The sequence below is a fragment of the Salvelinus fontinalis genome, chromosome 35, assembly GCF_029448725.1.
Source record: "Salvelinus fontinalis isolate EN_2023a chromosome 35, ASM2944872v1, whole genome shotgun sequence".
NCBI classification, from domain to species: domain Eukaryota; kingdom Metazoa; phylum Chordata; class Actinopteri; order Salmoniformes; family Salmonidae; genus Salvelinus; species Salvelinus fontinalis.
The window spans coordinates 32705775-32719713 of record NC_074699.1 but is presented as its reverse complement, the minus strand read 5'-3'; the positions used below and the strand labels follow the sequence as shown (position 1 = coordinate 32719713).

General features: G+C 44.0%; 2 protein-coding genes across 2 annotated transcripts in view; both read right to left on the bottom strand.

Annotated features, from left to right (window-relative positions):
* Nucleotides 1-47: 47 nt before the first annotated feature.
* LOC129834934 (proprotein convertase subtilisin/kexin type 6-like) lies at nucleotides 48-11905 on the bottom strand. The gene is made up of 6 exons (XM_055900303.1): nucleotides 11899-11905; nucleotides 11356-11529; nucleotides 11100-11282; nucleotides 10633-10735; nucleotides 5662-5858; nucleotides 48-156 (listed from the first exon to the last, which is right to left on the bottom strand). The coding sequence occupies exons 1-6, from the start codon at nucleotides 11903-11905 to the stop codon at nucleotides 65-67; spliced, it is 756 nt and encodes a 251-aa protein (XP_055756278.1). The 3' UTR covers nucleotides 48-64.
* An 87-nt stretch (nucleotides 11906-11992) lies between these two features.
* LOC129834933 (proprotein convertase subtilisin/kexin type 6-like) overlaps nucleotides 11993-13939 on the bottom strand; it is a 45007-nt gene continuing 43060 nt past the window's right edge. The window contains exon 9 of the mRNA XM_055900302.1: nucleotides 11993-12032. Within this exon, the coding sequence (XP_055756277.1) occupies nucleotides 11993-12032 (40 nt within the window). The remainder of the gene's footprint in view (nucleotides 12033-13939) is intronic.

Below are 13939 nucleotides of genomic sequence, written 5' to 3'. Positions count from 1 at the left end.
CATGCTTATGTTCTCTACATTACATTTTTCATCAGTGACATTCCCTAAAGAGATTACATGTAGTTTACCTGTAGCCGTCGTTACAGGCAGTACACCTGTCTGAGTCCCGCAGACACTTCATACAGTTCTCATGACACCTCAGACACTTCCTCTGAACTAGGGAGAGGGAGGGAGGGAGGGAGGGAGGGAGGGAGGGAGGGAGGGAGGGAGGGAGGGAGGGAGGGAGGGAGGGAGGGAAGGAAGGAAGGAAGGAAGGAAGGAAGGAAGGAAGGGAGGGAGGGAGGGGAAGGAGGGGAGGTAGAGGGGGCAGATGGGAAGAGAGCGTGAGAAATAAATATAGTTATCCATTTTTAACTCAGTACAGTACTCAGAGGACTGCTCATTCAACCACCAAAATCAAACACACAAACAACCATGAAACCAACTTTCACAGGCTCTCAGTCTCTCTGTCTCTCTCTTTCTGTCTCCCTCTTTCTGTCTCTCTCTCTCTCTTTCTGTCTCTCTCTCTCTCTCCCTCTCTCTCCCCCTGCCTCTCTCTCAGTCTTTCAGTCTCTCAGTCTCTGTCTCCTTCTTTCTGTCTTTCTCTCTCTCTCCGTGTCTCTCTCTCTCTGTCTCTCTGTCTCCCTCTTTCTGTCTCTCTCTCTCTCCCTCTCCCTCTCTGTCACCCTCTATGTCTCTCTCGCTTTCTCTCAGTCTCCCTCTCTCAATTCAATTCAATTCAAGGGGCTTTATTGGCATGGGAAACACATTTTAACATTGCCAAAGCAAGTGAAGTAGATAAAATACAAAAGTGAAATAAACTATAAAAATGAACAGTAAACATTACACTCACAGAAGTTCCAAAAGAATAAAGGCATTACAAATGTCATATTATGTATGTATACAGTGTTGTAACAATGTACAAATGGTTAATGTACAAAAGGAAAAATGAATAAACATAAATATGGGTTGTATTTACAATGGTGTTTGTTCTTCATTGGTTAACCTTTTCTTGTGGCAACAGGTCACAAATCTTGCTGCTGTGATGGCACACTGTGGTATTTCACCTAGTAGATACGAGAGTTTATCAAAATTGGGTTTGTTTTCAAATTCTTTGTGGATTTGTGTAATTTGAGGGAAATATGTGTCTCTAATATGGTTATACATTTGGCAGGAGGTTAGGAAGTGCAGCTTAGTTTCCACCTCATTTTGTGGGCAGTGTTCACATAGCCTGTCTCCTCTTGAGAGTCAGGTCTGTCTATGGTGGCTTTTCTCAATAGCAAGGCAATGCTCACTGAGTATGTACATAGTCAAAGCTTTCCTTAAGCTTGGGTCAGTCACAGTGGTCAGGTATTCTGCCACTGTGTACTCTCTGTTTAGGGCCAAATAGCATTCTAGTTTGCTCTGTTTTTTTTGTTAATTCTTCCCAATGTGTCAAGTAATTATCTTTTTGTTTTCTCATCATTTGTTTGGGTCTAATTGTGTTTGCTGTCCTGGGGCTCTGTGGGGTGTGTTTATGTTTGTGAACACAGCTTGCTTAGCGGACTCTTCTCCAGGTTCATCTCTTTGTAGGTGATGGCTTTGTTATGGAAGGTTTGGGAATCGCTTCCTTTTAGGTGGTTGTAGAATTTAACTGCTCTTTTCTGTATTTTGATAATTAGCGGGTATTGGCCTAATTCTGCTCTGCATGCATTATTTGGTGTTGTACGTTGTACACAGAGGAGAGTTTTGCAGAATTCTGCATGCAGAGTCTCAATTTGATGTTTGTCCCATTTTGTGAGTTCTTGGTTGGTGAGCGGACCCCAGACCTCACAACCATAAAGGGCAAAGGGTTCTATAACTGATTCAAGTATTTTTAACCAGATCCTAATTGGTATGTCGAATTTTATGTTCCTTTTGATGGCATAGAATGCCCTTCTTGCCTTCTCTCTCAGATCGTTCAGAGCTTTGTGGAAGTTACCTGTGGCGCTGATGTTTAGGCCAAGGTAGGTATAGTTTGTTATGTGCTCTAGGGCAACGGTATCTAGATGGAATTTGTATTTGTGGTCCTGGCAACTAGACCTTTTTTTGGAACACCATTATTTTGGTCTTACTGAGATTTACTGTCAGGGCCCAGGTTTGTCAGAATCAGTGCAGAAGATCTAGGTACTGCTGTAGGCCCTCCTTGGTTGGTGACAGAAGCACCAGATCATCAGCAAACAGTAGACATTTGACTTCAGATTCTAGTAGGGTGAGGCCGGGTGCTGCAGACTTTTCTAGTGCCCGCGCCAATTCGTTTATATGTTGAAGAGGGTGGGGCTTAAGCTGCATCCCTGTCTCACCCCACGGCCCTGTGGGAAGAAATGTGTGTGTTTTTACCTATTTTAACCGCACACTTGTTGTTTGTTTACATGGATTTTATAATGTTATATGTTTTTCCCCCAACACCACTTTCCATCAATTTGAATAGCAGACCCTCATGCCAAATTGAGTCGAAGGCTTTTTTGAAATCAACAAAGCATGAGAAGACTTTGCTTTTGTTTTGTTTTGTTTGTTTGTCAATTAGGGTGTGCCGGGTGAATACGTGGTCTGTCGTATGATAATTTGGTAAAAAGCCAATTTCACATTTGCTCAGTACATTGTTTTCACTGAGGAAATGTACGAGTCTGCTGTTAATGATAATGCAGAGGATTTTCCCAAGGTTTCTGTTGACACATATCCCACGGTAGTTATTGGGATCAAACTTGTCTCCACTTTTGTGGATTGGGATGATCAGTCCTTGGTTCCAAATATTGGGGAAGATGCCAGAGTTGAGGATGATGTTAAAGAGTTTAAGTAAAGCCAATTGAATTTGTTGTCTGTATATTTGATCATTTCATTGAGGATATTATCAACACCACAGGACTTTTTGGGTTGGAGGGTTTTTATTTTGTCCTGTAGCATTCAAGGTAATTGGAGAATCCAGTGGGTTCTGGTAGTCTTTAATAGTTGATTCTAAGATTTGTATTTGATCATGTATATGTTTTTGCTGTTTATTCTTTGTTATAGAGCCAAAAAGATTGGAGAAGTGGTTAACCCATACATCTCCATTTTGGATAGATCATTATTTGTGTTGTTGTTTGTTTAGTGTTTTCCAATTTTCCCAGAAGTGGTTAGAGTCTATGATTCTTCAATTACATTGAGCTGATTTCTGACGTGCTGTTCCTTCTTTTTCCGTAGTGTATTTCTGTATTGTTTTAGTGATTCACCATAGTGAAGGCGTAGACTCAGGTTTTCCAGGGTCTCTATGTTTTTGGTTGGACAGGTTTCTCAACTACTTTCTTAGATTTTTGCATTCTTCATCAAATCATTTGTCATTGTTGTTCATTTTCTTTGGTTTTCTATTTGAGATTTTTAGACTTGATAGGGAAGCTGAGTGGTCAAATATACTGTTAAGATTTTCTACTGCCAAGTTTACACCTTCACTATTACAGTGGAACGTTTTGTCCAGGAAGTTGTTTAAAAGGGATTGAATTTGTTGTTGCCTAGTTGTTTTTTGGTAGGTTTCCAAACTGCATTCCTTCCATCTATAGCATTTCTTAATATTACTCGGTTCCTTTGGCTTTGATGCCTCATGATTGAGTATTACTCTGTTCATTTAGACTGTGATTTTGCTGTGGTCTGATAGGGGTGTCAGTGGGCTGACTGTGAATGCTCTGAGAGACTCTGGGTTGAGGTCAGTGATAAAGTAGTCTACAGTACTACTGCCAAGAGATGAGCTATAGGTGTCCCTACCATAGGAGTCCCCTCGAAGGCTACCATTGACTATGTACATACCCAGCGTGCGACAGAGCTGCAGGAGTTGTGACCCGTTGTTGTTGGTTATGTTGTCATAGTTGTGCCTAGAGGAGCATATGGGGGAGGGAATGCTGTCACCTCCAGGCAGGTGTTTGTCCTCCTGTGTGCTGAGGGTGTCAGGTTCTTGTCCGGTTCTGGCATTTAGGTCGCCACAGACTAGTCTCTCTCTGTCTCCTTCTCTCTCTGTCTCTCTCTCTCTCTCTCTCTCTGTCTGTCTGTCTGTCTCTCTCTCTCTCTATCTGTCTCTCTCTGTCTCTCTCTTCTAAAACAGTGTAGTATCTGGGGCCTGGCGAGTTTGGAGGATTTATAGAGGAAATACCATCCAAACATCATCTGTCCAACAGCATAAAAAGACCTCCATAAAAGAGCCTGCAAAACAGTTTCAGCCATTTCACACACACACACACACACACACACACACACACACACACACACACACACACACACACACACACACACACACACACACACACACACACACACACACACACACACACACACACACACACACACACACACACACACACACACACACACACACACCGTCAGACTGGGACAAAAGATCGGCCCTGGCATTTCTAACACACAGGCCCACTTATTTCCTTGATGCCCTCACACCGGCCATTTTTTTCAGCCAGTCCCCCATTATTAGCCAGATAATGATCATTTTGTGCAAAAAACCCAAGTTAGACAGGCCGACTGGGCTAACAATGGACCAGCCTATCTGGTCCTGCACACACACACACACAGTATGGCTGAAAAACAGATGAGAGAGGCTCTGTGAGTGCTCTGTACGTCAGAGGGTATCTCAGGTTATGACCGATGACGTCAATGCGTGCTCGCCTGTGTGTGTGCGTGTGTGTGTGTGCGTCCATGCGTGCGTGTCATTCACAAATCAACACATGAACCCACACCACCATACTCAGTTAATCCCTGGCGTCCAAGATAACAGGCAGCGTGGGAGTTGAACATTGACCTGTTGTGTGGTCACGCAAAAACCTCATCACATCAACCCTTTTGAGCCGCAAATCATTCACTTATTCCCTTCTGTAGAAGATATCTTCACAATCTAACTGTTACCATGTTACTAAGCAGATTCTATGTCAATACAACACTATTACTACAGTTATTACTGTGTAGTTAAATAGGTATGACGGCAACTTAAAGTAAAGTAGTACATTGTTTCTTCTTGGAGAGACAACACTAATAGCTTAAATTGTATTTTTTGTATATACAGTGGGGAGAAGAAGTATTTGATACACTGCCGATTTTGCAGGTTTTCCTACTTACAAAGCATGTAAAGGTCTGTATTTTTTATCATAGGTACACTTCAACTGTGAGAGGCGGAATCTAAAACAAAAATCCAGAAAATCACATTGTATGATTTTGAAGTAATTCATTTGCATTTTATTGCATGACATAAGTATTTGATACATCAGAAAAGCAGAACTTAATATTTGGTACAGAAACCTTTGTTTGCAATTACAGAGATCATACGTATTGATATTTTACCGTTATTTAACTAGGCAAGTCATTTAAGAACAAATTCTTATTTACTATGACAGCCTACCCCGGCCAAACCCGGACGACGCTGGGCCAATTGTGCCCCGCTCTATGGGAATCCCAATCACGGCCGGATGTGATGCAGTTAGTTAGAGCTTAGTTAGTTAGGGTAAACTGATCCTAGATCTGTGGTTAGAAAGTTCTACCTAGATCTCTTTTATTTTCCTAACCATTTCTCTTTACAGTAACATCCCTAGCAGCAGAGTTACAGTAAACGTGTCCCAGATCTGTGGTTAGTTTGGGGAAACTGATCCTAGACCTGTGGTTAGGCACAACTTTTTCAAGCAACTCCACTTGACTTACTGTCGTCAGCGAAGTACCCAGCAGGGCAGGTCTCAGAGCAGGTAGCGTTGAGGGGGTTGAAGTAGAGCCCCCTGCGACAGGAGCGACACTCGGTGGGGGTGCGTCCCACACACCTCTCACAGCCCTTGTGACAGCGTCGACACCTCCTGGCCTCCAAGTTATCGTAGAAGCCCAGCGGACAGTGGCTCACACACGTCCTATCATGGATTGATTGATTGATGAGTTCTAATTACAGTAAATTGAGTTGATAATACAGTAAAACACACATTAGCCGATTTGTAGAGACTGGCTATGCTGTATTTCACAAGTCCTGGGATGGATGAATGGATGGATGAATGGATGGATGAATGGATGGATGAATGGATGCTTGAACGGATGGATTTATTCATTCAAAAAGACCTATTCCCCATATTCTCGATCTGTTCATTATGTGAAATGTAACCTCTCTGCAAGTTGGCAATTGTTTATTTTACTGTTTTATCTAATCAATTAAATTGATTAATGAATTTCACATAAACAACAGATCAAGTAAATGGGGAAAAAGACCCTTTGAATGAATTAGTCAGAAAGACTACAACATCATAATAAGAGGGCAAGTAGATTTCATGTCCCATTCGTTATTCCTATATTAGCGTCATTATTCCTCTCCAGTAATCTTCTATTAGAAGTATTATGGTAGCACTATTTTATGGTACAGAAATGACCTGAGATTTGTTAGGAAATAAAGAGGTATCAAATGGTACTTTCTGGTATTTTATTCAAAGAATTTCACACAATTGGTAACTACCTGGTACCAAATGGTGCCGCTGTGTTCTTTGGTTGGAGTATCAAATAAACAAGTAAGTATTCTTAGGTTATTATTGTGTAAAGACCCTTGCTCCCTTCGGTCTCAACGTAGACTTTGATCTAAAGACATTCTAGTGATTATTGTGATTTTGCTATTGTAAATGTTTGTAGGCTTATGTAGCCAAATTGTATCTATGATCGTATGCTATCCATTTATGTTTTTTGTATGCATATTTTAATATATGAGAATTAACCAATGATATCAGGCCACACCCGGCCATGATTACAGACACCTGTATGTCTTTTGACACTATATAAATGAGTCATCCCGCAGTGTTTGTCATTATACCCTGATGTAGACTGCTTGTCTGTCCAAACGTTGGACATACATTTTTTTTGCATCTGAGCTTCTAGAGCGTGTGCCTCTCCTTTATTTTTTTATGCATTATTGTGTAATTACCATTTTACCATGTCATTTCTAAGTAAATACCAGGTAATTTCTAAGTAAATACAAGGTCATTTCTAAGTAAATACCAGGTCAATTCTGTACCGTAAAATAAAGAGCTACCGAAGTAATACAGGTTTTCTGAATAAGAAAAAATAATGGACACAGTCAAAATGCTTCCACTCCTCAACATGCTCCCATTCCTCAACATGCTCCCACTCTTCAACATGCTCCCACTCTTCAACATGCTTCCACTCCTCAACATGCTCCCACTCTTCAACATGCTCCCACTCCTCAACATGCTCCCATTCCTCAACATGCTCCCACTCCTCAACATGCTCCCATTCCTCAACATGCTTCCATTCCTCAACATGCTCCCACTCTTCAACTTGCTTCCACTCCTCAACATGCTCCCATTCCTCAACATGCTCCCACTCCTCAACATGCTCCCACTCCTCAACATGCTCCCACTCCTCAACATGCTCCCACTCTTCAACATGCTCCCACTACTCAACATGCTCCCACTCTTTAACATGCTCCCACTCTTCAACATGCTCCCACTCTTCAACATGCTCCCACTCTTCAACATGCTCCTACTCCTCAACATGCTCCCACTCCTCAACATGCTCCCACTCTTCAACATGCTCCCACTCTTCAACATGCTCCCACTCTTCAACATGCTCCCACTCTTCAACATGCTCCCACTCCTCAACATGCTCCCACTCTTCAACATGCTCCCACTCTTCAACATGCTCCCACTCTTCAACATGCTCCCACTCTTCAACATGCTCCCACTCCTCAACATGCTCCCACTCCTCAACATGCTCCCACTCTTCAACATGCTCCCACTCTTCAACATGCTCCCACTCTTCAACATGCTCCCACTCTTCAACATGCTCTAACTCTTCAAAATTCTCCCACTCTTCAAAATGTTCCCACTCTTCAAAATGCTCGCACTCTTTAAAATTCTCCCACTCTTCAAAATGCTCCCACTCTTCAAAATGCTCCCACTCTTTAAAATTCTCCCACTCTTTAAAATTCTCCCACTCTTCAAAATTCTCCCACTCTTCAACATGCTCCCACTCTTCAAAATTCTCCCACTCTTCAAAATTCTCCCACTCTTCAAAAATCTCCCACTCTTCAACATGCTCCCACTCTTCAAAATTCTCCCACTCTTCAAAATTCTCCCACTTCAAAATGCTCCCACTCTTCAAAATTCTCCCACTCTTCAACATGCTTCCACTCCTCAACATGCTCCCATTCCTCAACATGCTCCCACTCCTCAACATGCTCCCACTCTTCAACATGCTCCCACTCTTCAACATGCTCCCACTCTTCAACATGCTTCCACTCCTCAACATGCTCCCATTCCTCAACATGCTCCCACTCCTCAACATGCTCCCACTCCTCAACATGCTCCCACTCTTCAACATGCTCCCACTCTTCAACATGCTTCCACTCCTCAACATGCTCCCATTCCTCAACATGCTCCCACTCCTCAACATGCTCCCACTCCTCAACATGCTCCCACTCTTCAACATGCTCCCACTCTTCAACATGCTCCCACTCTTCAACATGCTTCCACTCCTCAACATGCTCCCATTCCTCAACATCCTCCCACTCTTCAACATGCGCCCACTCTTCAACATGCTCCCACTCTTCAACATGCTCCCACTCTTCAACATGCTCCCACTCCTCAACATGCTCCCACTCCTCAACATGCTCCCACTCTTCAACATGCTCCCACTCTTCAACATGCTCCCACTCTTCAACATGCTCCCACTCTTCAACATGCTCCCACTCCTCAACATGCTCCCACTCTTCAACATGCTCCCACTCTTCAACATGCTCCCACTCTTCAACATGCTCCCACTCTTCAACATGCTCCCACTCCTCAACATGCTCCCACTCCTCAACATGCTCCCACTCTTCAACATGCTCCCACTCTTCAACATGCTCCCACTCTTCAACATGCTCCCACTCTTCAACATGCTCTAACTCTTCAAAATTCTCCCACTCTTCAAAATGTTCCCACTCTTCAAAATGCTCGCACTCTTTAAAATTCTCCCACTCTTCAAAATTCTCCCACTCTTCAACATGCTCCCACTCCTCAACATGCTCCCACTCTTCAACATGCTCCCACTCTTCAACATGCTCCCACTCTTCAACATGCTCCCACTCTTCAACATGCTCCCACTCTTCAAAATGCTCCCACTCTTCAAAATGCTCCCACTCTTTAAAATTCTCCCACTCTTTAAAATTCTCCCACTCTTCAAAATTCTCCCACTCTTCAACATGCTCCCACTCTTCAAAATTCTCCCACTCTTCAAAATTCTCCCACTCTTCAACATGCTCCCACTCTTCAACATGCTTCCACTCCTCAACATGCTCCCATTCCTCAACCTGCTCCCACTATTCAACATGCTCCCACTCTTCAACATGCTTCCACTCCTCAACATGCCTCCATTCCTCAACATGCTTCCACTCTTCAACATGCTCCCTCTCCTCAACATGCTCCCACTCTTCAACATGCTCCCACTCTTCAACATGCTCCTACTCTTCAACATGCTCCCACTCCTCAACATGCTCCCACTCTTCAACATGCTCCCACTCTTCAACATGCTCCCACTCCTCAACATGCTCCCACTCCTCAACATGCTCCCACTCTTCAACATGCTCCCACTCTTCAACATGCTCCCACTCTTCAACATGCTCCCACTCTTCATCATGCTCCCACTCTTCAACATGCTCCCACTCTTCAACATGCTCCCACTCCTCAACATGCTCCCACTCCTCAACATGCTCCCACTCTTCAACATGCTCCCACTCTTCAACATGCTCCCACTCCTCAACATGCTCCCACTCTTCAACATGCTCCCACTCTTCAACATGCTCCCACTCTTCAACATGCTCCCACTCTTCAACATGCTCCCACTCCTCAACATGCTCCCACTCTTCAACATGCTCCCACTCCTCAACATGCTCCCACTCTTCAACATGCTCCCACTCTTCAACATGCTCCCACTCTTCAACATGCTCCCACTCTTCAAAATGCTCGCACTCTTTAAAATTCTCCCACTCTTCAAAATGCTCCCACTCTTCAAAATGCCCCCACTCTTTAAAATTCTCCCACTCTTTAAAATTCTCCCACTCTTCAAAATTCTCCCACTCTTCAACATGCTCCCACTCTTCAAAATTCTCCCACTCTTCAAAATTCTCCCACTCTTCAAAATTCTCCCACTCTTCAACATGCTCCCACTCTTCAAAATTCTCCCACTCTTCAAAATTCTCCCACTCTTCAAAATGCTCCCACTCTTCAAAATTCTCCCACTCTTCAAAATTCTCCCACTCTTCAAAATTTTCCCACTCTTCAACATGCTCCCACTCTTCAACATGCTGTTGTGCATTCCTGTCTTGATGTTGAGCAGAAACAGAACAATACATAATTACTGAGTTTGAATCAGATATGGTCACAGTCACAGCACAGATAAAAGAGGAAACCAAGATGGGTCACAAATCTGAAGCATCCGGTGCGGTCTTCCACTCACCACCAAATATGGTGATGAGAGGAAGTCCAGTGGTAGACAGAGGGAGAAGATGGAGTGAGATGGACCCGGCCAACATTCCACAAATTTTCTCATACTCTATACGAAACATTCAACGGTTCCTATTGTAAAAGGCCCAATCTGTCCCATCTTGGGTTAGTTAAAAGTATCTTTGGTCCCAGTCTGTTTGTTTACCTGCCTGTCTTGAGGCTGCCCAGGCTGTAGTGGATACAGTTCAGACAGTGGTCAGGATCTGGCCCGTCACAGCCCTGGTCCCCACACTCACTGTGGCACGGCCCTGAGAGGGGTTACAGAGAATACACACACAAATGCAAGTGCACACACACACACACACACACACACACACACACACACACACACACACACACACACACACACACACACACACACACACACACACACACACACACACACACACACACACACACACACACACACACACCACACACACACAATCACACACACACACAATCGCACACACACAATCACACACGCACGCACAAAAGCAAGCACACACGCACAAACGCAAGGGTACACACAAAACACACACACACAGAGGTTAGAAGGAGGTTGAGTTGTGTTGTCAGACTACAGTGTTGTAACAGTTCAGAGCGAACAGTTTATGGCAGAGCCTCTCCTACCGCTGTACTCCTCCTCTTCCTCCTCCTGGTGCTTAAGGCCCTCCGGGGGCGGTTCGGGCTCGTTGGGGTCCCGGCTGGGGCTTGGGATCTCAAGCATCCTGGAGCGAGAGTGCTGGGCCCCGTGAGACTGGTACGGGTGCCCCGAGGTGCCATAAAGGACCAGCGTCCACTCTTTCAGTTTACCTAGAACAAGGAGAAGAAATCTCCATAAAAACACAGCATGAAGAGATCTCTCTGTGTTTGTGTGTTTTCTTACCCAGCACCTCTGGGTTGCGTAGCGATGAGGGAGAGTCTATGATCTCCAGGATCCACTGGCCCTCTGCCCTCTCCCCCCAGCAGTGAACAGTCATGAACTCCCAGTTCCTAAAACCTTCATTAGAGTTATCAAACAACCTGAAGAGAGAGAGGGAGGGAGAGAGAAAGTAACTCACTTCTCAACTTCTAAGGCAATTAAATTCTGTTTCACAGCGCAAACAGACACATCTTAACGCCTTTGTACTTTCTCAGCCCCCCTGAAGAAAAATATTTCATTATTCAAATACGCTAATTAAAGAGAAATGTAAGCACTGGATGCTTTAAAGCTAGCCGCAACAGGAGATAAAATCACATCAATGGGCTCAAGTAACATCACAGTGGCTTCAGCTCTCTGTAGCATGTGGTGAGGTCTGGTGTGGCTGCTACTGTGTTGGTGTGATTGGGAATAATGTTTGTGCACGCTATCAGGAAGTTTCAGGAAGCTGTTTTGGTTACTCTACAGGGTGGGTAAACTGTGTTTAAAGGGGCAATCTGGGATTGGTACATTCCATTTTGGATGTCAAATTAACGATACAGCCATTTGATTCTTGAATAACATCACTTAGTTGAGAGTGGTTACATTTGTCTAGCTCCATCCCTCAGCTGTTTCCCCCAAAAGGTTTGGTAAACAGATTGCCCCTTTACAGGAGAGGAACAGAGAAAGGGCATCAGTGCCCTGGGGTTGTTCTAGCAGTTAGCACTGTCAAGCACTGACATCACACCTTCCCTGAGATCTAAAGCTAACTCTCGCTCACAGAGTGACAGTCTACTGTTGGCTAGGATGGTTGAAAATTATGAATATACAAAATAAAGGTAGAAAAAAGGACATCCAACCTATTGAATATCTGTCACCCAGCCTGTATAATTATATTGATGAAACAAATGGCAATGTGAACAGCACCAAGCACAGCAGGTTTCTGCATCTATACGTGAGAAAGAGCCCTCTCATCGGCACCAGAGCCAACTGTCAGAGGAGGGTGTGACATATTCCAACAACTAGCTGCTGAACAGGTGTACTAGAATGGATTTTCAAGGGCTATCTGTCTGTCTGTGTTTGTGCCACATGCTCCGTGGAGGGAGTTCATGTCCAAGGGGCTAACTCTCTTCAGCGGTGTGTGTGTGTGTGTGTGTGTTCTCTTTGAACTACTGTATCTAGCAGTTTGAATAAAGCTACAAAATCTCTCTCTCTCTCTCTCCCCCTTCTTTCTTCCCATCTCTCTCTCTCTCTCCCCCTCCTTTCTTCCCATCTCTCTCTCTCTCTCTCTCTCCCCCTCCTTTCTTCCCATCTCTCTCTCTCTCCCCCTCCTTTCTTCCCATCTCTCTCTCTCTCTCTCTCCCCCTCCTTTCTTCCCATCTCTCTCTCTCTCCCCCTCCTTTCTTCCCATCTCTCTCTCTCTCTCCCCCTCCTTTCTTCCCATCTCTCTCTCTCTCCCCCTCCTTTCTTCCTCTCTCTCTCCCTCTTCCCATCTCCCCCTTTCTCTCTCCCTTTTCCCATCTCTCTCTCTCTCTCTCTCTCTCTCTCTCTCTCTCTCTCTCTCTCTCTCTCTCTCTCTCTCTCTCTCTCTCTCTCTCTCTCTCTCTCTCTCTCTCTCTCTCTCTCTCTCTCTCTCTCTCTCTCTCTGTCAGGGGACATAATCAGCAACAGCAATACCTCCCTTTACACAGTGCACCAATCTGGCAACGCACAGTGCATTCACAATCTGGCAACCAGCCCAAGCTGCAAATGAACTCTGTTTACTTCAAGTCCAAAATGACTCGTCACTGCACTAGTGCTAGTTAGCAATGTACATTACAATATATTACATTACACCAGGCAATCTACAATCATTTTACTTTAGGAGATGAGTCGGGAGAAGGGGATTGAACCATTCCCATTCCAGGCCAATGGGAGAAAATGAAAGCGTAAATCTATCTGTCAAGTCCCGACGGTGATAAATGGTTTTAATGGATGGGTTCTGTGAGGTCCTCCTGACCACTAATTTACCCCTCACACTCTAACTCAAGCCAAATGTCTTGGCTGGCAATCTGGCAACCTCAGAAACATAATGAAAGACAGGATGCTTTATTAGTATCCACCGATGGAAACAGAGGAGAGAGAGAGACCGAGAGAGAGAAAGAGAGTGAAAGAGAGAGAAAGAGAGAGAGAAAATTTGAGAGTGAGAGCGAGAGAGAGAGAGAGAAAGAGAGAGAGCGTGAGAGGGGAATTTGTGTAAACAGTAACTTGGGAAAGGTTTTCTGTAGCATTTTGAATTCAAGAATTCAAACCTTTCTACAAGAAAAAAATGTAATAACTAAATGTCAAATTGGCTTTCTCCCTAACCATCGCACTACTGACCATATATACACCTTACACACACGAATTAATAAACACGTCCACCAAAAAAAAGAGGGCAAAATCTTTGCTTGCTTTATTGACTTTAAAAAAGCATTTGATTCTATTTGGCACGAAGGGCTATTCTACAAAATTCTCCAAAGTGGGCTTGGTGGTAAGGTGTATGACTTAATAAAATGTATGTACACAGAAAACAAGTGTGCAATAAAAATCA